General features: G+C 39.5%; 1 protein-coding gene across 2 annotated transcripts in view; it reads left to right on the forward strand.

Moving 5' to 3' along the window:
* Nucleotides 1–224: 224 nt before the first annotated feature.
* The window catches only part of ERAP2 (endoplasmic reticulum aminopeptidase 2), a 38778-nt gene continuing 13267 nt past the window's right edge, over nucleotides 225–25735 (forward strand). Inside the window, exons 1-11 of one of the 2 annotated variants that reach the window (XM_036410384.2) lie at nucleotides 225–346; nucleotides 2815–3510; nucleotides 6689–6827; nucleotides 10313–10447; nucleotides 12721–12841; nucleotides 15192–15346; nucleotides 18502–18615; nucleotides 20110–20241; nucleotides 20484–20615; nucleotides 22360–22425; nucleotides 23621–23796. In XM_036410384.2, coding sequence (XP_036266277.1) covers nucleotides 2954–3510; nucleotides 6689–6827; nucleotides 10313–10447; nucleotides 12721–12841; nucleotides 15192–15346; nucleotides 18502–18615; nucleotides 20110–20241; nucleotides 20484–20615; nucleotides 22360–22425; nucleotides 23621–23796 — 1727 coding nt within the window. In that variant the 5' untranslated portion in view covers nucleotides 225–346; nucleotides 2815–2953. The remainder of the gene's footprint in view (nucleotides 347–2814; nucleotides 3511–6688; nucleotides 6828–10312; nucleotides 10448–12720; nucleotides 12842–15191; nucleotides 15347–18501; nucleotides 18616–20109; nucleotides 20242–20483; nucleotides 20616–22359; nucleotides 22426–23620; nucleotides 23797–25735) is intronic. The other variant, XM_036410383.2, reaches the window with a different exon arrangement.

Genomic DNA, 25735 nt, shown 5'->3' on the forward strand with positions numbered 1-25735 from the left:
TCTATAAAAGCGGATCTTTAAAACACACACACTCAAGCTAGGTTCTGAATGTGTACACGTGGAGGTAAGAAATGGGGGGGAAAAAGCAGCAGCTGAAAAGCTGGGTGCCCACCCTGACTTGCTATGGTGTGGCTCTTGCTCTGAAGCCACCTGCCAGTCTCTCCTGCTTTCAGAACAAAAGCTTTTGTGCTAAGCCGCCGGTTGTATCTACATGATGATGAACCTAAATGATCAGGAAGTGCTAGTGCTATGATCAGGAAGCAGCAAAGTTCTGACTCTTACCAAATAGAAAGTGAAAGCAAAAATAAACTTCCTCCCATTCAAATCTGCAACAACGTGGATTAAGGTAACGCTTCAGCATTTCTCTTGAATTTGACTTTAAATCAGAATGTTTCAGTGAGGCTCATGGCCAGAACTGAAGGCATAGAACTGCTGTGCTGAGGAGGTCCTGCCACTGAAGGCGAGGCTCTGGTGAAGGGGGTGAATCTGGCACTGCTGTGTTGGAAAGTGTGTGCAGAAACTCCTGCTTACCTCACTCACTCTCTTTCGGAGATTGTTTAGCCTTTCCCAGATGTTGTAATACCTGAATCTCCAGTCCCAGGAGGTTTTGCTCATTGTAACGCTATCGAAGCCACAGTGCAATATAGTGGAAAAGTCTGTGAGAGCAAGGATCCAAGAGCTCTATTTTGGTCTTGATTTTGCTTCAAATTTCCTGTGTGATTTTAGGAAAGTCCCCCCTTTCCCCCTCAGTTTTCTTAACTGGACACGAAGGACTTGTGTTATCTGGCATTTAGAGTCCTTGCCAGTTCTAAAGTTAAAGACTATCGAGTAAATACCAAGGCCTTCCTCTCGCTCTTACAGAAAAAGAAAGCACCTTTCTTGGAGTGTGTTTGCTACAAGTGGGGCAGCACTACTTTTAAATTTAGGCCAGAGAATACAAGTTATAATATCCAAAATAATAATTTAATATTTAACCTGCATTACATGCTTCCTATATGCTAGTTGCTGTGCTGTGCTAAATTCTTCAATTAATCCTCACATTATGAGGATGGTGTGATTATTATGCTGTTTTTTAGGTGAGGAAACTAAGGCTTAAAAAATCAGAAATTTGTCCCAGCTCACAAAGGTAAATGTGGCAGAGCTAGTGTTAGACTCCAGGCATCCTGATTCCCAAACCTAGAACCTAACAAATAAGTAATTCCATTTTTCAAAATATCAGAAATTCAAGCTAATAGACCAGTTTTGATTTTATGTATCAAAGGTTTCTGGAACATTGAGATTTGGTGGCCATCTCTAAATATAAAGAGGTCATATGTAAATTAGCTGGGACGCCTTAAGGCATCACAACCAGCTCAGGAGGAGGCTGCATCAGGACTGGCTCAGGAGGAGTTGCACACGCAGTTGGGCAGGAGAGGACTGCGTGAGCCCCCAGCCCCAGTGGACACACACTAGGGGTAGGGGTGGGCTCTGAGCAGCAGCAGCAGCATGGCTTGAGCACATCCTCAGTGGGTGGCAGCAGCTGCTGGAGCAAAGCAGCCTGGGTCCTGGGTGCCAGAGGGAAGCCGGTGCCGGCGGCCAGGAGAAGGAAGGCCTATTCTTGCACGAATCTTCATGCATTGGGCCTCTAGTAATTTAATACTTGTCAAAAATAATGTAACCATTATTTTATTCTTCTTTGTCTTTGTTTAACAATACCTGTTGATCTGCATTAATATTGCAAATTGGAAAAATGAAGTAATTGATCAGATAAGTAATTCTAAAGAACTTGTTAATAATGGAAAAGGGAATAAGCCACTCATGGGTTTAAGTTGAAGCAGGGAGGAAGCAGGTAGAGGCAGGTGGCAGGGTGGGAGTTGGTATATTAACTATATTGTCCTAATTTTATATGTTCGGTAGCTACCTACACCCTTCTAATAAGAGGAAATCATCTTAATTCTGTTTACAGAGGTAGTGAATTCAGTTTAATTTGTGTTTTTAGAGGTAGCCTAAAATGCAGAGGACAAAAACAATTTTTTAATAATGTCAGAATATTATAAACTCAAATTTTATTTATATAGCTTATATGTTGGAAATAATCCAAGGGTAAACATCTAGCTTGACCAGTAACTTTTATATCAATAGCCATAGAATAAGGCCATTCAGTTGTGTATGAAAAAGGCAAAGTTCAATGCCATTAATAGTAATATCTGGCCCTAGCTGGTTTGACTCAGTGGATAGAGTGTCAGCCTGCGGACTGAAGGGTCCCAGTTTTGATTCTGATCAAAGGCACATGCCCGGGTTGCCGACTCAATCCCCAGTGGGGGCGTGCAAGAGGCAGCTGATTAATATTTATCTTAACATTGATGTTTCTATCTCCTTCTCCCTTTTCTCTGAAACAAATAAAAAATATATACATATATGAAATAGTAATATGTGGTATCCAAAGAATATATTATTTGTGACATAGAAAAAGAAAATAGAAAAACCTGTGTAGTTCACTTTCAGGTGTCCCAGATACTCTTAGAATGATGTAGCGAAATGTTAGAAGCATTCACCAGGCAATGAATTTACGCACCTTCCTTCTGCTCATTGTACAGAAATGCAGAGGGCATTTGTTCCATACAATTTTAAAGCAGAATCCTTTCATTAGAGCTCTAAAAAATTGTATTTGTAATAACCAGATAATAGCTCAATTTCTATTTTATTTTGTGGATATTTGGCCTTATTCTGACAGCGAGCAGGTTTTCCCTATTCCCATATATCCTTTTATTTTTGTAAGGTTTTATTTATGAGTTGAAATATTTTTTATGCTAATAATGTTTTCTTTTCTTCTAGATTAAATCAATGTATTTAAACATTGTTCAGATCCTATGTGACACAACTGGAACCTATAGAGTGTTATGAAAACTGTGAGAGTTACTCTGAAAAGTAACCTCTCTTCTAGGGAATAGACTTGATATTCCATTCTTCTGCAATGGTTAATTCACACAGAAAGCGAATACTTAAAGTTTACCTAGGATTTTACTGTACAGCAATCATCTTACCTAAAATATGCATTTGTTCTCAGTTCTCAATGCCATCTAGTGATCAGTTCAATCAGGACCTTGGGGCTTTCCCGGCGGCCACCAATGGGGAACCATTTCCTTGGCATGAGCTAAGGCTCCCCAACACGGCCATTCCCCTCCACTATGACCTTTTAGTTCATCCAAATCTCACCTCCCTGGACTTCGTTGCATCTGAGAAGATTGAAGTCTTAGCCAGAGATGCCACCCAATTTATCATCTTACACAGCAAAGATCTTGAAATCATGAATGCCACCCTTCATTCAGAGGAAGATTTGAGATACAGGAAACCAGGGAGAAAGCTGGATGTTCTGAGTTATCCTGCTCATGAGCAAATTGCTCTGCTGGTTCCAGAGAAACTCACGGCTGACCTGAAATACTATGTGGCCATTGACTTCCAGGGCAAGGTAGCTGATGGCTTTGAAGGGTTTTATAAAAGCACGTACAGAACTCTTGGTGGCGAAACAAGGTAAGATGTCGCCCCAGCTGTTTGCAGTCTCTCATGATACTTTCCTTATGTGTTAGATCTCTTTGCCAAGAGCACGTTTCAGCAATCATTTATGAAAAGCCCAATAAACTGTGGGAAAGGAGGCAGCAGAAGAAGCTCTGCCGTTTCTTAAGGAAATTGCAGGAAAGCTGGGAAGAAAGAATGCAGAGGCATAAACTGCTGGAGTGGGGGTAGCTGAGAGGAGAGGCCAGAGTGTTTGCGAGAAGACAGACATGTTTATGTTCTGCAGAAAAGGATGCTCAGTGCAGAGAGAGCTGAAATAGGGGAGGGTTCTCAAAGGAGGCGAGCCTTCATCTGGGACCAAAAGGGAATGTGAGATGTGGCTAGAGAGAGAGGAAATGAAAATATGCCGTTTACCCAGGAACTAGCATGACTCAAATGCAGGAGGCAGGAGCAAATATGTTTGGAGAACTGAGAAATACTGTTTATTTGATCACCTCATGTTTATTGGCCACATGCTTTATGCCTGGCACTGTTATAGACACTGAATCTCTAGTGGTGAGATATGAATGAGGTAATAAACTTTATGAATGCAATAAAACAAGGTGCCGTAATAGAGAGTGAGTGTAGCTTGGGATTGGGACTAATCTAGCCGAGTGGTCAGGGAAGGCCTTGTCAACGAGGTGCATTTAAACTGAGATCTGACATTTTTTTAAAAAGGACACAATCATGAGGATGTAGTAGAGCAAAGTGTCCCCAGAAAAGGGAACAGCAAGTGCAAAGTGGGACAGACTGGAAAAGAAGGCCAGTGTGGCTTGAGGAGCATGAGCTGGAGAGAGAAGTAGAGTTGAAAGGAGGTGATATCACTTAGTACCTCTTGTGAGGAGTTTAGGCTTTTACTCTAGTGCAATGGAACTCATTGGAAGGTTCTGACCTGATCTATGCTTATAAAGTTCAAGTGTATGTGGAGGACCCATTATAGAGAGGAAAAAAATAGAAGAGCAATCATTTAGGAGGACATTGCAGTAGTTCAGGCAAGAAATGGTGGCTTGGGCCAGGCTAGAGGTGGTACCTTATGTAGTAAGTGATTGAACTAGGCATTTCTTTTGGATGATAAAACAGACAGAATTTGCTAAAGGTAAGCCAACAAGGTAAAAGAGTGGATAATTTGTCTGTCTAGAGCTGGGTCACCTGGGAGGGAAGAAGAGCCTGGCTCTCCCACCCTTTATCAGTTGTGTTCAGTGCCAGAGGAACGCAAATACAGTGGCTCAACACATAGGGGTTCTTGTGGGGGGGAAAAGGAAATTCAGAAGTAGGGCCGCTCAGGCTGGCTACAGTACTTCTCCGTGTTATCCAGGACCCACACTCCTCCCAGCTTTCTGCTCAGCCTCCTTGGCATATGGCTCCCTTCCTAATACAAGATGAGTTGTGCACCTCTGACCTTCAAGTTCGCATTCCAGGCAGGAAAAACAGGGAAATGGGCGAGGCAAAAAGGCAGAAAGAAGCATTCCAGCTGAGTCTTTCCCACCCAGTGACTTCAACCAGGCCACGAGTCATATGCCTACCAAATTGCAAGGGAGTCTAAAGATACATTGCATCCCACTCCTGGCACCAAAATATAAATTAATTAATTAAAATTAAATAATAAAATAAAATAAAGATACATTGCCTTCCAAAACAAAATCAGGATTCTGATGGCACTGCAGAAGGGGAATATGTTAGTAGGCAACTTGAGCAGCATCTGCTATATACTTGCTTTTCTCTCCCCAACCTTAGGTACTTTTTGCCCTCTGAGGGTTCATGCACCCACCCCAGAGCCTTAGCAGTCCACTTAGAACGCCTTCCCCAGGCCCATCTCTTTTCCCCTGCTCCCCTGGGGATGCTTCCCCTCACTGCTGCCTCAGTTCTGGGGGGCCTGTTCTCAGGTCCAGGGTGGGGCTGGATAGAAAACTCAGCAACTTCTTTCCAGTAGGGCACCACGCAATGCCTTTTTTCTTTTCTTTTCTTTTCTTTTCTTTTTTTTTCTTTTCTTTTCTTTTCTTTTCTTTTCTTTTCTTTTCTCTTCTCTTCTCTTTTCTTTTCTTTTCTTTAATATATTTTATTGATTTTTTACAGAGAGGAAGAGAGAGGGATAGAGAGTTAGAAACATCGATGAGAGAGAATCATCAATCAGCTGCCTCTTGCACACCCCCTACTGGGGATGTGCCTGCAACCAAAGTATATGCCCTTGACCGGAATCAAACCCGGGACCTTTCAGTCCGCAGGCTGATGTTCCATCCACTGAGCCAAACCGGTTTCGGCAACGATGTCTTTTCTTAAATGTGTTCAAGTGACAGTGGCCCTGCCCAAATAAAATACATTTTAAGGATATCATTTTGGGAGACCTGGGAGACTAGAGGGGAGCATTTTTTGGAGTAAGAACTGGAGGACTTCCAGAATGCCTCCCATAATTAGCTGTAGGCTATTTCTGACTCTTACTATGATTATCTTGACAGCTTCTCCTTTACAGTCTGAATTATACAATTTCTGGCATTATCCAGGTGATGGGATAGAGAGGTTTTCTATGCTATAGCTCCTTGCCTCCAGTTGGGAGGTGGTGGTGGTGGTGGGAGGGGGGAGACTTGAAGGTGGAATTTCCTTTCCAGAGCTCCTGGGGATCAGGCTGAAGCTGAGGCCTGGCCTGGCTTCTTCCTCTTCCCTGTCCTGGTTTTCTCACTCCCTTTTCCTCTGGCAGAACTTTCTTAATAAATCAGGGTCTGCTTCCTGGGAACACATCCTCAGTCATTACCCACAATTAGTCATACGTCTGGTTGAGATTCCCACAGGTTTAGAGATGGTACTGACCTACTAATTTCCTGGTCCATTTTGACCTCAACTTGACTAGACATGCATGCTTCTCTCAGCCACTTACTAGCTAAGGATCCAGGTAAGGTCAGGCCAGTTCTCTGAGCCTTAAGTCCTCGTCTGCTAAGAGAATGGAGGCGATCCTGTAAACAGAGTGCCCAGCACCAAGCATTGGTCACAACTGGCAGCCACCCTTGTTTATTTGAGGGGGAGAAGGGGGAAATAAAGCCTGGATTCTCAAAAACTATAGTTTGAGAAGTCAAATACGGCACTTCCAGGATTGTTCTGGAGGCACAAATTCATTCCTGTCTTGGTTTCACTTATGTATTCTGGCTGGGGGTGGTTCATTTCACAGAACGATCGCAGTAACAGATTTTGAGCCAACTGAGGCACGCATGGCTTTCCCTTGCTTTGATGAACCACTGTTCAAAGCCAACTTTTCAATCAAGATAAGAAGAGAGAGCAGACACATCGCACTATCCAACATGCCAAAGGTATTGCTGCTTTCAGAAACATTGGGGAATTGTTTTCAAGTCGAGCCTTTGTCTTTGCTGTGTTGCTTTAAAAAAAATATTTTCTCTTTTTTTTCAAGACTTAAAGTATTAATTTGTTCTATCAAACATATTATTAATAACCCCAATCATTCTAGATTTTAACATCATTTTGTTTGGGACATTGTTACACCAGAAGCTTTTTAACAAAACAAAACAAAGTGATTTACAGCTCCCTTATGTTCATATGGAAACATTGTTCTTTTAAATCAGTGTTACTTGGCCAGAGATAAAATTCAGAATCAAGTAGAGCCGTACTTCTCAAACTTTAATGTTCACATGAATCATCCGAGGACCTTGTTAAAATTCAGATTCGGATTCAGTCAGTCTTGTGGTGAGGGAGGCCCAGATTCTGTCTTGTTAACAAGCTCCCAGGTGACGGATGCCATTGCTGTTGGGCCAGGGACCGCATTTGAATGCCAGGATGGAGAGACCCCTGTCTGGGCCCTCCCTCAGATATTCTGACCTGGACTTCTGTGCTGGACCTTACAAATCAGTTTTCATTTTTTTTTGTAAGTTGCAGTGGTCGTTCTTAAAGTTATTTATAAAAATTATTTATTGTGGTTATACGCTTTTTTAAATTGAAAGAGACCTTTTATTTGGCTTGTATTTGTACTCAGAATGCAGAGACTCTGAAAGACACAGTGGGCCTGAGTTAATGTGGTATTTCCTCACCAATGCCGCGCTTGCCATTTCTGTTGAACAAAATGTAAAGTGTTTCCCCACCCCGACTTGTAATGTAGGACGAAGGTAGAGGCTCTCCTGACGGTGCTTCAGCGGAAGGGGCAGCACAGAAAGCAGCCGGCTCAGGGCCCTCCCCACTGCCCTCTCAGCCCTGAACTGTGGGTGGATTCATGGTGACGGGGAGGAATGAGTTCATCAGCTAGACACTGAACTTCCCAGATTCCTATTTAAATAAAAATTTAAAAAAAGATATTTGCTCTGAAATACTGGCAGAGCAGATCAAGAAGAACATTGCACTTAACACACATCCTGTTAGCTTTTCCACAACTGTGAAGACAGCAATTTAATTAGCCCTCTCATTTTCAGGTAGAAATGCTTGCAAAGCACAGCTCAGCCTCTTTCTGGCAGCTTTTTATTAATATATTTTTATCTTAAATGACCATGGAGGCTGAAGTAAAAACAGAGTTCATAAAGCCTTTTAATTAAAGTGTGACACCAACATAAATGGTCATTTTGTTATATTACAGTTTAAGTTTTCTATTTTTAGAACCCCTCAGTAACTTCTCATATTTAAGAAAAATAAGTGAACACGTTGGAAATTTTTCTGCAACCCGTGAATCTTTGCATTGCCCCCGTGGACTAGACCATTTCTCTGGGTCGTGCCGCTTTCAGCAATATTGGCTTAACATCCTCCTCCTCGCTGACATGCCCAACCAACCCAGACTTTCATGTTCAGCCAAGAAAAAAAGGAGATCTAAAGGAATCATACTCTCTGGATAATAACAGTGACAGCACTTAATATGGGTTATGGTCTGGTGAGAACTAGCAACAAATACAAAGTGCACAATTTGTTTAGTTAAGATTTAATGGAAGTGAGGAGGCCAGCCAAGCACTGGTAGAGGCAGCATATCTTTGGGGCATTTCTTTGTCCCCTTTATTTCTTAAAGGAGCACACACCTGCTGGTGACACCTGCTGTGCAAGTTGAGTCCTGGCAGCATTGAGAAAACAGCGAACTCCTCATCTAGCAACAAGTGTTTTATGCTTGGAACGTACATCCCCATCCTGGATGAACTTATACTAACACCCATACACTTCCCCTTAAGGCAATGTTAACCTATGAGTCACTCCAAGTTCCTGAACAAAACTCAGTTTCCATGGGGTACATCTTTATTTGGGGGGAAAATCAGGGGGAATGCCCATCTGTCTCCTACACATCATTGCTACCAGCTGTCTGACGGCACAGATGCTCATTTCCCCATAGGACCACAGCCCTGCCTCCTCTCTCCCTCACCCCTTCACACACACGTGACTAAATGGTTTTGCTGCCAAGTTTGGTCAGAAGACTACAGTCTATGCTTTCTCCCTGGCTCCCTCTTCTATAACCCTATTTTTTTTAATTTTTTTTTTTATTTTTATTTTTTTTGCTAGGAGTATGTATCCATAGAACTGTGCTTGCCTCAGACTCATAAAGAGATAATTATTGAACTAAATGAATTTGCTGGAAAGAAGTAATTACAGCCCAGAATATACTGCTAACTTTCTTAGAGTATGTGGTCAGTGTCTTCTGCTTTACAGGAACTTAGGAACTGAATGCTTTGATAGAAATCTGTAGAGTTAAATTATGTAGAATTCAATAGCATGAACATTTGTCATTGAAGTTGGCTAGGCAGTTCATGGTAATATTTCAAGCTATTATCTCTTGCCAAAGCAAACTATAATCTTAACCAAACACATAAACCATGCTCAAGAAGGCCTAGTTAGCACTGCCCCAAGCCTGACACCTTACAGAGTGGGGTGGAAAGTGTGAGGAGGGGAACAAGCTAGCTCAAGAGTAGCCACCAATTTGGAGAAGGTGGTATTTTCAGATTACTGAATCGAACCCATTCGGTATTTAGGGGTATTGTACCATATCAGAGATCATCTCTGGGACTAGCTCTTCGGTGCAAATAAAGATAGAACTCAGTAATTATTCAGTGAACTTGAGAGCTGCAGCTGATGAGTCTGTAGACTTAAAACTTTTGCTTCCTCAGTTCATAGGCAGGAGCTTAAATTACTAATGACCTCCTTGGCCTGGCTGCTTTCATTGTGAAATCAATGAAGCAAAGATAAAAATAAGACTGTGACTAAAGCTGCCGCCCAGCGAGGTGAAAGGATGAGAAATGTCTTTGGAGTCACACGGTCACATCCACATCTTGGACTTGCTGTGGAACTTGCCTTGTGATCTTGGGCAATTGAGTTCATATTTTTTGAGACTCACTTGTGAAATAACACCTACCTCACACACAGGATAATAGGATTAAAAGATAATGCAAATCATTTAGCACAGTTTTGCTTCCCATTTCCTTCTGAAACAAAGATTTACTTATTATATAACAAGGGAAAAGGGGGGCCATTCTCTGGGTATTTTTCCTTAGAAGTGCAGAACTTGAATTTAGGGCAATTTGGAGGTTATTGCATTTTACATAAGTAGAAGCATCTAGGCTGCTATTATGCTTTCAAGCAATTAAGCAAATAAATTTTCAAGCAAATAAGATTGGCATACATTTTGGGGTCTCAAAATTAGTGGAGTGTGTCTTCAGGAAAGTCCAGGGATAAGAAAAATAAAGGGAGAGAGACCACAGAACGCTATGCCCTCTTAGGTCCTTCAGAGTGTCAGGCTCTCTTCTGGCTTACCTGGCATACGTCATAGGCATTGGTGTAAAATACTCCCATTTTCAAATACTGATTCTTTTCCTTCCTGCAGGTTAAGACAATTGAACTTGAAGGAGGCCTCTTGGAAGATCATTTTGAAACTACTGTAAAAATGAGTACATACCTTGTAGCCTACATAGTTTGTGATTTCAAGTCTGTGAGTGGAACCTCCTCCTCAGGGGTCAAGGTAAGATTGAGATCTAAATTCATACACAGCACAGAATAGTGTGCTGAGCTCAATGAACTTTTCTTTAGTTTGTTAAGCTTTGTTCCTTATTATCAAAATATCATGTTTATCTTACAAACAAGAAATAGGTAAAAACAAAATAAAATAAAATAAAATAAGTTACCCATAATTTCATCAGTAGGATATAATAACTGATGATGTTAATGTATAGTTTCCAACTACTTTCTATATATATGTCAGTATATGACAGAATATACTATATATATATTTTAGAGACCCAGTGCACAAAATTCATGCATAGGGGGTGTGTCCCTCAGCCCAGCCTGCATCCTCTCCAATCTGGGACACCTACTGGGATTAGGCCTACGGTAAAGGGGCAGTCGGAAACCCCTCTCACAATTCAGGACTGCTGGCTCCCAACTGCTCGCCTGCCTGCCTTCCTGATTGCCCCTAACCACTTCTGCTTGCCAGTCTGATCATCCCCTAACCACTCCCCTGCCAGCCTGATTGCCCCTAAGTGCCTTCCCCTGCAGGCCTGGTCACCCCTAAGCAGGCCTGGTCACACCTAACTGCCCTCCCCTGTAAGCCTTGTTCCCCCCAATTGCCTTTCCCTGTAGGCCCTGTTGCCCCTAACATCCCTCCTCTGCTGACCTGGTCACCCACAACTGCCCTCCCTTGCAGGCCTGGTCCCTCCCAACTGTCCTCCCCTGATGGCCATCTTGTGTTGGCCATCTTGTGTCCACATGAGGCAGCCATCTTTGACCACATGGGGGCAGCCATCTTGTGTGTTGGAGTAATGGTCAATTTGCATATTATTCTTTTATTAGATAGGATATATATATATATATGTGTGTGTGTGTGTGTGTGTATACAGTAAATACTGTGTATATACTTTGTATAAAATAATGTGGCTATTTTAATTCAATCTTTACCATAATATGCAATAAAAATTAAATGCCATTAAATATTTTTCTGTAGTACTATATTAATAATTGCTTAGTACTCTACCTCATAGAGGTACCATAAAATTTTTTAATCAGCACCTTATTTCAGGACATTCACATTGTTTCCAATTGTTTTTCTCAATAAAAGAAACTCTTCATAATTCTTAGAGTCTTCATTGTTTGCAAAAATTTACAATACCCAATATTTATTTATACATAAGTTTGGCAAACATCAATAGACACATTAAAATAAACAAGAACTCCTTACTCTGAGGAGCCAAATGATTGACATAAAAACATATTCAGAGAACTATAAAATAATGCTTATGAAAAATAGCTATAAACTGGCTATAAAATGGCTATTATAATTTACATACATATGATACCTATGTAGAAAAATTATGAACCATGTATCTGTACACACATCATGGCATCTCTGCACATAGGTCTGCATGTGCATAGCTATAGACCTGTGAGGGGTCAGATGGCGCTTTACTGCAGAGAACAGGTTCCTGTCAGCCTCCTTGGACTCATATCCTAGGTCTATAGATTCTACATGGGTGACTTGGAGCAAGTTACTTAATTTCCAGGAAAATGATAGCAGCTACTTCGTAATGTTATTGAGAGGATTAATTTATATTTATATGTACACTTTTAACCAGTGCCTGGTAATCCAACAAAGCATGGCAGCCATGAACATATCCTTCCTAAAAAGTTCTCAGGAATTTCAGTTCAGAGCATGAAAGTAGATAATGAAATGAAACTAGCACTATGCTTGAAACCCAAGAAAATCAGAAACTAACTTTTTCTACTTAATGGCTATTTGCTTTGAGGGGAGTCAATGAACACATTTGGCATTTTTTAGTTTCAAGGACTAGGAAGGGGATGGTAGAAACTGGATCCAATGTGTTCTTGAAAGGCTTTCCCACCTCATAAAACTGTGTTTTATTTGAATTGTGTTAATCATAACTTTGGAAAGCTAGTTTTTTGTTTTTTTGGGTTTTTTTGGAAGGCTAGTTTTAAGTGTACATGATACTGATGAGCTCAAGTGGACTCTCATGATATAATAGGCTAACAGAGCTTGCAAAGTACCATTAGCACCTAGGGAATGAATTGTAATGAAAGATGCAGGATTGTTTATAATTTTCACGAGTGGCTTTTGCTTTAATACTTTGCAGAACATCGTATCCCATGTTGACAACATGCTTTAATGGAATTTCAGTAATTTCTTGAGACATGTAGTTTGCCTTTGGATAAGGGTTGTTAGAAATGGTATCATGCCAAGAATCTGTCATTCAAAGACCACTCTTTCTGACCAACATTTTGCAGGTGTCCATTTATGCATCCCCAGACAAATGGAGTCAAACTCATTATGCTTTGGAGGCATCATTGAAGCTACTTGATTTTTATGAAAGTTACTTTGATATCAACTATCCACTCCCCAAATTGGGTAGGTGTCTTTATTTTTGCTTATAGAATTTGCTTTGATTTCCTCCCCCTTTAGATGTAGTTTAAATGAGGATTCCGGAGGTTCACTTAGCGCAGGAAGCAATAATTTGTACCTCAGAGAGGGTCCTTGAGTGTAGAAAAGTATTTATGAGAAGCCTAAGTAGTGTGGATAATTTTTCTATTCTTTTATCAGGTTTAAAATTAAAATAGCTGCATTCCATATTGGGTTTAATTTGGTGAATTTTCTGGAGCAAATTTTTTTTCTATACCATATTTGTACCAGACCAGCAATGTTTCATAAAAGTTGCTAAAGATTTATGTAAACAGATGAAAGTTGTCCCTTCATCTGTTATCTGTAGTTTAATTGAGGTTAGAAAATAAGGAAGACTGTGGTACAGATTTTAAAAAAAGATTTGGAGGAGATAGATAATTTGCATGTGGTAGTAGAACTTTATTTAAGAAAACACAGTTTATCTTTGTTTTAATTTTCTATCTTGAAAATTAAAAGTTGTGATTTTCATAATATTGCAGAACATATAAAAACTATTATTTAATTTTATAGCTTATATATACTACTTTTTAAGAGTTTCTGACAGTGTCAAACACTTATTTTCTTTGGGATGTTAAGAAATAGTTTTTTTTTATCATATCCTTTTTCTCCTTTCCCCACAACCTCTACTCAATTTTTTCCCTTTTTTTTTTAGAGAAGGTAAAGGGGACATGAAAAGACATCAGGAGCTTATTCCTATAGTTGCTGAATCTCACTGTATTATTAGAGTGTGGATTCTATATACCCCTTAGTACAAATATACTAAATTCAGTTATCCACAATCCACTACTCTCCTCTATGTCAAAAGTCAAAGAAAGATTAAATAACAGCAATCAACAATCTGATGTTGTTCTTGAAAAATGCAACATTGAAAAGTATATGAAATATATTTTAAAACTAACTGAAAAGAAGCATGCAGCTTAAATAGATAGAGCCAATTTAAATGTCTCTAATGGCTTTGAGAAATAATACAACTAATAGAAAATCAACAGTACAATTTAGAAAAGGACTCATTCCCACATTTGAAGTGCTAATGAATACTGATCTTTATCAGTGCCAATTTAGTTTTTTTATTTTGTTATAAGTATTTGTTTTTATACACTGGAATTAACTAGTACTAATTCCAGACAATGCAATTTAAACCAATGATGTGGTTCATTGCAAACTTTAAAAAAAATGTATCTTTCTTTTCAGCTGTACAGTACTTCTTCCAAAATGTCATGGCAAAATAAAAATAAAAATCAAGATTAAATATTAGGCAGAAATTTTAAATTTCTAACCTACATGAAGTCACTAGCAAAGGACAAACACACACAAATACACACACACACACTTCCTACCCCATCCATGACTTAATTAAGAGACAGAGAAAATATCAATGTTGAGAAGAAATTGAAGTAAAAAATAATTGATGCTCACCGCCTTTTCCCTCTACTGCCTTAAAGAACATTTGCTCATAAAAGAAGCCATATATTCTTGAAATATTAATTGCAATATTGACTACAGACTTTCTCCTAAAAGGTGTTTTCTAAACTTAAATTTTTATAGCTTTTTCTCTTTATAGAAATGAGTTCATTATATGTTTTGATGAATATCAAATATGTTAAAAATTATTTGACACCTTTTATTTATTTTTTGTTTGTTTATTTTTATTTTTTATTTTTGTCATTAAATGTATTGGGGTGACATTGGTTGACATAATCATATAGGTTTCAGGTTTAAATATGCTTTCATTTATTTCAGAGAGAGAAAGGGAGAGAGACAAATAGAAACATCAACGATGAGAGAGAAATATTGATTGGCTGCCTCCTACTGGGGAATGAGCTTGCAAACCAGGCATGTGCCTTGACCAGGAATTGAACCATGACTTCCTCAACCAGTGAGCTACACCAGTCAAGCAGACATCTTTAATTTTTGAAGTTTTCAGTATACTAACATAAAACTACAGTATGAGTTTTTTATTTTCTTTTATTTATTTTTTATTTTATTTTCTTAGCAGTAGTATTTTCAGTAGTGGTATTTTCAGAGTCCAGAACTTTTTTTGGGGGGAAAAATGGCTAAATGTCAATAGGGTACTTCAACTGCAACTAAAACGGTACTGATAGAATATATTCTACTTGACATGAGTACTGATTATTTTTAGTGCAACCACAAGACACTATGCCAATGTTAAGATATTCTTGATGTTTTTAGAAAGTCTGCTATATACACTGCAAGGATCATAATGTATTTGAGGAGGAAGCAAATCCCACTTCTGTTGTAGAAGCCATAATGTTCAAGTATGGTTGTTCCTATGTTTTAGATCTAATTGCTATTCCTGACTTTGGAGCCGGAGCCATGGAAAATTGGGGCCTCATCACATATAGAGAGACATCACTGCTCTTTGATCCAAAGACCTCTTCTGCTTTTGATAAACTGTGGGTCACCAGAGTCATAGCCCATGAATTAGCACACCAGGTACTTGGTACTCATGACATTTTCTTAGTATCAGTTCAAGAGAGAATTTGCAGGACACCACCAATCTTCCTAAAACAACATAAAAGTGTATTATTTTATCTCTAGAGGGGACCTTATGGATTACCAAACTACACACAATATGTCAAGTAGCAGAGGGCTACAGCTCTAGACTATGGGACTCATATAGGAATTTTATCATGAGAGAAGCAAACACTTTATTTTTCTAAAACCCTTCAGGGTAGACTCTTCAAATATCATTTAGTAGCGAAGGGTGGCAACTATGCAAATTCATAAAACACAGAATTGGAAACCCTACCAAAAAAAAAAAAGATTTCTATTAAATATTTTTTTTCCTTATAGCCCTAGTACTGTGATATTCTAAAATCAAGCTTCTTGAAATTGTTGTAAGGATTAGAGATGCCTGTGCCTGTCATATAGTAGGCCCTCAATTAGTGTTAAGCTATTAATGATGAAAATGTCCACTACTACTGCTACCATCTCTTGCAGAGTAAGATTTCCAAGGCCCACTTATTGTCACTGTCTTACACAAAAATATGGAGCCAAAAAACTAATACTATAGATATCAGAGACCATTTCTACTCTATTTATTTCTGAAAATCCCCTGTAGCACAGTGAATTATTTAGAGCCCTAGAAATTCTCGGTCACCATGTATGTAAAAATCATGACAATATAGAATCTGGTAACCTCTCTTCTTTTTAATTTTTAAGTTTACCTTTTATCACCACCATCATCATGTCTTAATTTGTGTGTGTGTGTTTTTAAGCAGCGAACTAAATACCCAATTACACTGCACTATGTGAGCAGCTTTCTCGGATTCAGGATCTCCCCACTGGCCCATTGTAGGGATTTTGGATATCAGTCACTGGTAGCTCTAAAGCACTCAACTGAGCCTAGGGATTTCTAATCCTTCTGCCCAGAGTTCATAGGGAAATGGTTGGAGAGCTCTAGCTCTTCAGCTCCAAGCTCAACTCTGAGTTTTCCTTTAAAAGCTTCTCTTTTGTAGAAATGCAGAGTGTATGGATGGCTAAAGGAGCAGGCTGCACTAGAATTTTTTGGCTTGACCATTTTGTCTTCACACGACCGTGTCACTCCTCTGTGTAAAACCCTGGCAAAGACTCCCAGTGCCAACTGGGTGAGCCAAGGGTTCCCAGAATTGCATACAAGGTCCCCAAGATAGGCCCTCTGCATCTCTCCAGCTTTCATCTCTTACTGACACGCTAAGCTTAGCTATCCCAGACCACTGCCATTTCCTGAACATGCTAGGTTGTGTTGCTGCTCTATGATTTTGTTCCTGCTGATCTGCCCAGAGCACACCACTCCCAACATACCCAAGACCACTTGAAAGACTCAGGAAATTAATCATTTCCGAACTAATCTACAAATTCTCCAAGCAGAACTGATTCTTTCCTGCTGGAACCCTCTGTCCCTTGTACAGACATTGATCATGGCACTCATAATGCTTTATTGCATTTATCTGTCTGCTGGTTGCCCTTCATCATTTGTACCGAGACAGAGGCTGTATTTAATGCATTCACATTTCTAACATATGGCTTGGTACCAGGAACCCAGGTTCTCAATAGATACTCGTTGAATGAATGAAGAAGCAAACCACTCTTGCCAACTAAAAAAAGTGGCCAGCCAGGACCTGTTTGGCTCAGTGGATAGAGCGTCGGCCTGCGGACTGAAAGGTCCCAGGTTCGATTCCAGGCAAGGGCATGTACCTTGGTTGCGGGCACATCCCCGGTGCGGAGTGTGCAAGAGGCAGCTGATCGATGATTCTCTTTCATCGATGTTTCTAACTCTCTATCCCTCTCTCTTCCTCTCTGTGAAAAATCAATGAAATATATTTTTTAAAAAAATAAAAAAAGTGGCCAGAATCAGCTCACCCTGAATTTCTCATATTCATCACTTCTAAAACTGAGGAATCACCTCCTGTCCCTTCTCACAGATGCCCTTGGGTAAATTGGTGCCCACTTGCAAAATGATCTGAGGGTCATCAAAAAAAAAAAAAAAAAGGAATAGAGCTCAAACATTTTCTAAAAGCTAGATGTAGCTGTTCTCTTCTATAACTGTAAAAAGGCTCTTCTGGATCTTAAAATCTTTTCATTTCCCATCCTCCTAGAGGCTGCAATCCTAAAACAGATAAACTAAACGCACTGTGTTGGGTATATAGGCTAAATAAATAAATAAAATATAAAAGGACACAAAAATTGTAATATGTGAAACTACAGATCGAATATAAGTCAATGTTAGAATTCTATTTAGATTATCCTTATACACCCTTTTTATTTCATGTACATAGTTAAAATCTTAGACCTTTATTCACTTTAGCGGCCAAGTTAATCCCTGGAAATGTCAAGGCAGAGGTTAACACCAAATATGCTCATCAGCAATACTAAGTAACAATTTGAATGCCCTAAATGAATTCTTGGAATTCTCATAAGTACCTACTACTTAAATAAAGGGGTAACTTCACCAAGGATATTTTGGCTTACATTTTTCCTTAGACCATCACCATATATCAAAGATAAACTGAGATTATAGTTGTTGTCCAATGCACAAACAACGCCTTCTCTCACCCCAAAAAAGTTTTATTTTCTTCCAGAATAGTAAATCTAATAGCTAGGAAGTGTTCAAAGGATAGAATGAAAATTGGAGAGCTGGAGGCAATGGGAAATACAAAAGAAAAGTGAAGCAAGCAAAAATGTGGTGAAGCAAAAAGGCAGGGAACTCAGTTGAATAATGCTGGTGAGTCTCAAGAACTTTCAAAACATGCAAAACTTGACTATTTAGTCAGGGCAATGACCTCTTCTCTCTTAGATTATCAAACTAAAAAGGGATGACAACCAATACAATAGCCATCAGGTCTGAATGAATCAAGATTATACCTATTCTTTGTCAGATTGGCAAAAAAAAATGTATTTTGTGTGTGCCACAGAATTTTAATTATTTTATATGTGCCATGAGATGCAAAAGGTAGAAGGAAATTGTCCAGAGAGAAAAGGGTAGCAAAGATAGAAGAAAGGCCTTATTTACTAAAAGGAGGAAATTGGCATCCATTATGTTTTTTTGCCAGAGTTAACAATTATCCGTATTTTTTTACTTTGAATAACATGGAGTTTTTACCTCCTAGTGGTTTGGCAACCTGGTTACCATGGAATGGTGGAATGACATTTGGCTCAATGAAGGCTTTGCAAAGTACATGGAACTTGTCTCTCTTAATGCTACATATCCAGAGCTACAATTCGTAAGTTCACAGTTTTGTACGTCATGCCATGTGCCCTAAGCAATCGTCGATTTATTGTTAACATTTTTGTGAATGCAATATAGCATCGTGTTTTTGATGTTTTGATTGATATACAAAGCACACTGTATTAGTTTGCTAGGCGTGCCACGATAAAATATCAGACAGGTGGCTTAAACAACAGGAATTTACTTTCTCATAGTACTGGAGGCTAGTGTTTTGGCAGGTTTGGTTTTCTCCGAGACCTCTCTCCTCGGCTTACAGAGATCTCCTTTTTTGCTGTATCTGCACATAGTCTTTCCTTTGGTGTTTCTCTGTGTGTCCAAATCTCCTCTTCTTTTAAGGACACAAGTCAGGTGTGATTATGGCCCAGCCTACAGCTTCATTTTAATTGTCCTTTCTGTTAAGGCCCTATTTCCAAACACAGCCACATGCTGGGGACTAGGGCTTCAACTTAGGAATTGTAGAGGGGCACACTATTCAGCCCAAAACCTAAATTCCCCAACCAAAAAATTTTGGGGCAGAAAACTCCAATAGCACAAATACTCATGTGTGTATGTGGAGTGAGAGGAAGACATTTCACTGCTCACATACAGTGATATAGGATAAGACAATGCCCATGGCTACAGGTCCCATGCAGAGTTCTTGGCATGTAACCTGAATTAGGCATGACTGGGGGCATGATCCTCTAGAATTTACAAAGGGCCTATTGTTCACTTCCCCAAAATGTATAAAAAGGTTTCTTCAGTCTCTCCCTTCAGGGAGCACACCCTTGCCTTTCCCTTTCCCTTCCCCCTCCCTGCCCCAGGCTGTTACCATTAGTTTCCTCACTCCCAAGCTCCAAGGGCCCTTCCTTGATATCTAGAACCTGTTTGCTAAACCCATTTCTTCTAGGAATTACTTTGTCTACCTCTGCAATTTACCCAATTAAAAAAAAAATTCCTTCAAAAGTTTTCTTTCTATAAAAAGATAGACACAGGGGTTCTAAACACCACATCAATCTGGTTAATAATTAGCTCTTTGGAGTAGGCATTGGTTTAGTATGACATAGAGAGACATGGATTCTAAGTTGGTGTCTTATTGCTATGTGATGAATATATGTTTTACTCCCAAAGCTTCACGTAGTCTCACCTCTAAAATGCATACAGTGTCTCTCCCAAGCAGGGTGTTGAAAGAATGGCAGATGATGGATGTAAGTTCCTGGCAGGTACGAAGCAAGTGTTCACTAATGGGAACCATTGGTTTTAGTTCTGTACCCAAAGGCTTGGTAGCTGGTAAACAGTCATGACATATCTGAGGGGATGTTGTATTCATACCTTTATGAGTAGAAAATTGCTGAAAGGGAAGTTTATAAGGGGAAAGAAACTTATAATCAATTGTCAGAAATATTAATTGAATACTTATTTCTAAGAATATCTTACTAAACCTAGTATGTTTTCTACTGCTTTGAGAATGTCAAATTGAAATTGAAAAAAAAAATTGTTTTCTTCTGTTTAGGATGACTATTTTTTGGAAGTGTGTTTTGAAGTAATTAAAAGAGATTCACTAAATGCATCCCATCCTATCTCCAATCAAGCGAAAACTCCTACTCAAATACAGGAAATGTTTGATACAATTTCCTACAACAAGGTAGTAAATGCTGTGGGCAGCGGAAACTCTGTTTTCAGGAGAACTATAAGGCGGCCTATAAAATTAACAGCTTAAACTGGTGCTGCCGGGTTACTCTCACCTGTTTTACTTTTTATTTTGCTGTTCATTTTTCAGACATTATGAGAGTTCTATTAAAATTAAGCTTCCTTTAAAAATATGTACACTAAAAAAATATAGCATACTCCTTTCCTTTATATATTCTTTTCTTTTTCTCTCTTTAGGGAGCTTGTATTTTAAATATGCTCAAGGATTTCTTGAGTGAGGAGAAATTTCGGAAAGGAATTATTCACTACTTAAAGAAGTTCAGCTATCAAAATGCTAAGAATGATGATTTGTGGAGCAGCATGTCAAATGTGAGTCAAATGTTGGGTTACAGCAGGCTGTTAAACCTAGGAAGCTGAGAGGTTAATTATGAAGGTTATAAATAGTTATGTTGTCAGTGAACAAATATTTATTCCACTTGCCACACTACCAGGGTGCTTTTACCTCAGGCTCCATACTAAACTGGGATGCCACACTGGGTTAGCCATAGAGGTTTGGCATTTGACCTCCTTCTCTTTGGTTTCCCTGCTGTGGTTAACCATACACTTTTATCCTCCCATTTTCCAACATTTTTAATGATTTTGTAATTCCTATTAAATGATACCTAATCTTATCTGCCCAAATTTTAAGGTTGAACACTACTTGTCCAATCTGTCTTTAGTGTGTGTAGTAGGGTGAGGGCAATTAAAGGAGAAATTTGGCCAAGAATAAGAGGATATATAAAAGCCAATTGTGAATACTGCTATGTTAATTTTTGTCTCATTATGCTCATAATCATATCAGGAAGGGAAGGTAGGCATTCTTACTCCATTTGTACAGTTAGGAGAACTAATACTAAAGGGAAGATTTGCTTAAGATCATATACCAGAATGATGGAATCAGTGATTAAAATCTGTTTTCTGACTGAATCTAGTATTCATTCTTTCCATTACATCACAGTTTCTTCCCAGTTATCGTTAAAGTCTCCCACTTAACCTTCTCTTAAAGGACCTATATTCTAGTTGACCCCCTCCTGATGCCAAATGAAACTGTGGTATTCAAATGACAAGTTCCTGAAAATAACTTACTCAGGATTATGTCACATAACATCAGTTCTAATCCATGTCATAGCAACTTGGAAATCACAAGAATTCTCTGATGTTATTTTTTATAAAGTGAGTTAATAGCACTTGAGAGCCTTAGCCAGTCATTTTTCCCAACTATACTTTTCCTTAGAGCATTAAATTCTGGTTTCAAGGGTTGATTGCCAAGCTGGTGATTTTCTTAGGTCTCATATCAATTCTGAATTCAAAATTGATTGTGCACTCATTATATGTATGCTACTATGGTAGTCATTGGAAATAGCCAGGTAAGCAAATGTGTTTTCCCCAATGCCAAGGAATCTATGATGTGACAGGAGAAAGTTAATACTAGACACAGTTGCCTAAGTGATAAATAAGGGCATGACTAATATTCAGAATAAAAGGATAAACTAGGACCTTCCCCAGGGAAAGGAAACAAATGAAAGAAAAATTCAACAAATTGATTCAACCCTAAAACAGTAATCCCACTGTGGTGAACTTCTTTTTTTTTTTTTTTAATATATTTTATTGATTTTTTACAGAGAGGAAGGGAGAGAGATAGAGAGCTAGAAACGTCGATGAGAGAGAAACACCGACCAGCTGCCGGGGATGTGCCCGCAACCAATGTACATGCCCTTGACCGGAATCGAACCCAGGACCCTTCAGTCCACAGACCGATGCTCTACCACTGAGCCAAACCGGCTTCGGCTGTGGTGAACTTCTTTAGCAAACTTTAAGTATATAGATGAAGATTTAATTCATCTGGACATGATAAAGAATACAGCAATTTATGAACTAACTTTGTGTGTTTCCTATGGTCACTGCGAAGATGCCTTTTATTCATTTCATGAGTTGCTAGGTTCATTATCAAATGCCTAGATGAATTAAATTTTCATATATGCTATGCTAGTAAATGTCTGCATTCATGTATAATATGCATATTCGGCCAACTGGCAGTGTCCACATGGTAATGCTCTTTATTCTTGTTTTATAGGGTTGTTTAGAAGGTGATACATCTGGTGGATTTTGTTATTCTGATTCCAAGAGGATAAGCAGCACAGTAAGTATAAAGAGATCTACAGAGCAGACAAGATCTGGCCCAGTGGTCAGCAAACTCATTAGTTAACAGAGCCAAATATCAGCAGTACAATAATTGAAATTTCTTTTGAGAGCCAAAATTTTTAAACTTAAATGTCTTCTAACGCCACTTCTTCAAGATAGACTGGCCCAGGCCATGGTATTTTGTGGAAGAGTCACACTCAAGGGGCCAAAGAGCTGCATGTGGCTCGAGAGCCGCAGTTTGCCGATCACGGATCTGGCCCCATCACCTAGCAGGATTGAGTGTGCAGAATAACCCAACTGTCCCTTTAAATAACTGGAGAGGAAGAGAGCCTCCAGGATTTCCCTTGAAACAAAGCAGACTGAAGGAGGAATGTTCAGGCCATTTAGGGGGATGACGCTGTTACTACTACATTTTTGTTGTTATAATTCAGCTTTCCCACAGCCCCACGGCTAGCTAAAAATATCAAAGCTTTAAATTCCGCTGAGTGCTTACCGAGGCGCTGGCATCCTCTAGGCTCTGAAAACTGCCAAGCGGGATATGCTAGGTTTGGAAACAGAGCAAATGGCTTTTGGCTTTGCTGAGAACTGGTCTTGTTGTTTACTTCTGGGAAGTAATTGGAGTGCTTTAGGAGAGAGAGAAATAAAGTCATCAAAAACAACACAACAAAAAAGCAAACTTTTTTGACCAGTCATGGTAATCATAAATGATGGATTCTAAAGGAAGATTCTGGATCACCCAGTTTTCAGAAAGCCATGCTCAGAAGCTAGAGATTTTGTTCTCCATTTAATCTACCTCCGTTGATATAGGGTTCTGTTGGAACATTTAAAGCTTCCCTTAAAGGAAGCCCTTTCTCTCTTAGGCCACCCACGCTGGGTTCCACCACTACCAAAGCTGAGAGGTGTTTCTTTTCTTGTTTGGAAACGGAGCAGGAGGAAGGCTCCAACCTCAAACCCTTCCTATTGGCTTTCCCTGCCATGCGTGTGCTCACCCTCAGGCTCCCACTCACCCCCCTCCCTCAGGTGCCTTGCTGAGAGCAGCCCTGTCCAGTCCCCGCATTGCTCTGCCCAGAGGCAGCCCGAGCCCGCCCTCCTCCCCCAGCCTGGTCTCTGGCATCACAGGGACCCCAAATTTCTCATCTCCCTTTGTTTTCTCTCCTCTCTGTTGACTTAATCACAGCCACTTGTCCTTTCAGCTCCTCTTTCAGGGGGAAGATGAGGAGGTCAGAGACATGATGGCTACATGGACCCTGCAGAAAGGAATCCCGCTCGTGGTGGTGGAGCGAGAAGGACGATCACTCAGACTGCGGCAGGAGCGCTTCCTGAGCGGGGTGTTCAGAGAGGACCCAGCCTGGAGGGCCCTGCAGGAAAGGTGGCTGCTTGTACTTTTCTGCCTGTCTAATTTACCTCAGCTCAGTTTGCTCCTTGTGGCATTAACTTTCTTTCAGCTTCTCTGGCGACCGCGGGCTGCTATCTCGCACAGGGATCCAAGCCCCAAACTAGCCTTGATCACATTTAAAGAGCTGCAGGTGGCCCAGGCGGTGTTGTTCATCGTTGCCTTCCTCGTGCTTCTGCAGCCGCCTGTAGACACTCAGTTCTGACGCAGAGGTTATATTTCCATTATAACATCTCCTGACTCCTTTCAATACTAGGTTTCTGGGCCTTAATAAGTTGCATGACTGCCCTCTACCTAGGAAGTGTTATTACAGCCATACAAGTCACTGGAAAAGATAGTCCCCCTGTGACTGATTAAATGCTAAGACCTGTTGCCTTTTTATTTTCAGGAAATAGACTATAAATGTTATGTCTCAAAACATATGCTGTCCTTGGTGATAATTAAAGCAAATCCAATTAACTACCCTGTCTTGCTCACCAGCCTGTCCTGAGAGAACACAACACTGTTCTCTGATCTATTAGCCTATTACCAAGAGGAATTAGATTCCTTTAAAATGAAACAACCCAAGTGAATCAGTACTGCCTCTTATGATTATTATCTCTTTTTTCTAAAGATCTAGCTGTCAAATGACAATTCTAGGATTTTTCTGAGAACCAGAAGCAAATTCAAGGTCTCTAGCATATACCAGGTAGAATATGCACATAGAACGAGAATGTTTTCTCCTTTTGTTTCATCAGTTACCTATTCCCAACCCAACAGCAACGTTTATGTTGCTTCTCTGAGACACAGTTTTCTGTTTTTCTGTATGTTCTCCGGAAGTCTGAACCTCACAGAGCTTAGATAATTTGTGACTTGGCAACATAGCCTGGACTTTTTTATGTTTGATTCATCATTGGGAAAGCAGGATTCAGAATTTTGTAACTTATCAAAATGTCACGAGAGAGTTCAACAGTGTGGATGATCCAGACTTACAAAGATCTACAATGACCTGTATTTTTTCTTCTTCTTATGGCAGCTTTTAGATTACTGTTTAAAATTATTATTCTCTGATTCATGCCTATTCAAACTTATGAAATGCTAATCTTCCTCTTTTTATTCCCAGATATGTTTATCTGGAAGCATCCCTTTCTTCCAGAGCTAAGATTTCATCCAGGAATCATTCCATTAAGTCTTGGCTATATGTGTGTGTCCATTTTTACCATTTTTGTGTAAATATTTCAGTTGCTTTGTTAATTGGCTGTACTTTTTGTGGGTTAGCAGAGAGATAATTCCTTTATGACCCTTTTTTAGATAGGGTTTATATAGTCTGTGTATATTGTTTCCTTTAATTTTATATATTTTGAGGACTCTCTCCTTTCCATTGTATACCTGGTAGTGCTTTTAAACCCATAATTTACATGCGCTGGATTACTAAGGTTAATATGGCTTAATGTGTTAAAGAAGTAAATTCTGGAAGTTTCTAGAAAGTCGGCAAGGAAAAATATAGCCAGTTTCTGTTATTTAACATAAAAGGACTATTGGAAAGTAACTGAGGCTTCTATCCATGCTGCTTTTCTGCTCTCTGGACTTGCTGACTTGCAGTTCCTAAACTGTTGGCCACTTACAGTCCCTTAGCAGATGGGCAGTTGGATGGGGTTGGCTTTATTGAGCAAAAGGTTAAGTGGAAGGTCATACTGGAATGAGATCTAGACTTCTTAAGACTTTTTTCTTACAGCTTTGATTCAGATATTTGCATTAGTATCAGGCTGTCTGAGTTTTGGGAAATATGTAAGGAATTTTGGATTTTTTTTTCTTCTTTATAGAAAACAATTAACAGAACTTACTATGGTATGAGATTTATACAGCAGATGGCACAGGTAATTGTGACAGAATTCAACTAGTATATGTTGCTACGCCTTCAATTCTTCATCTTGGA

This window comes from Pipistrellus kuhlii, unplaced genomic scaffold (assembly GCF_014108245.1).
Source record: "Pipistrellus kuhlii isolate mPipKuh1 unplaced genomic scaffold, mPipKuh1.p scaffold_m20_p_4, whole genome shotgun sequence".
Taxonomy (NCBI): domain Eukaryota; kingdom Metazoa; phylum Chordata; class Mammalia; order Chiroptera; family Vespertilionidae; genus Pipistrellus; species Pipistrellus kuhlii.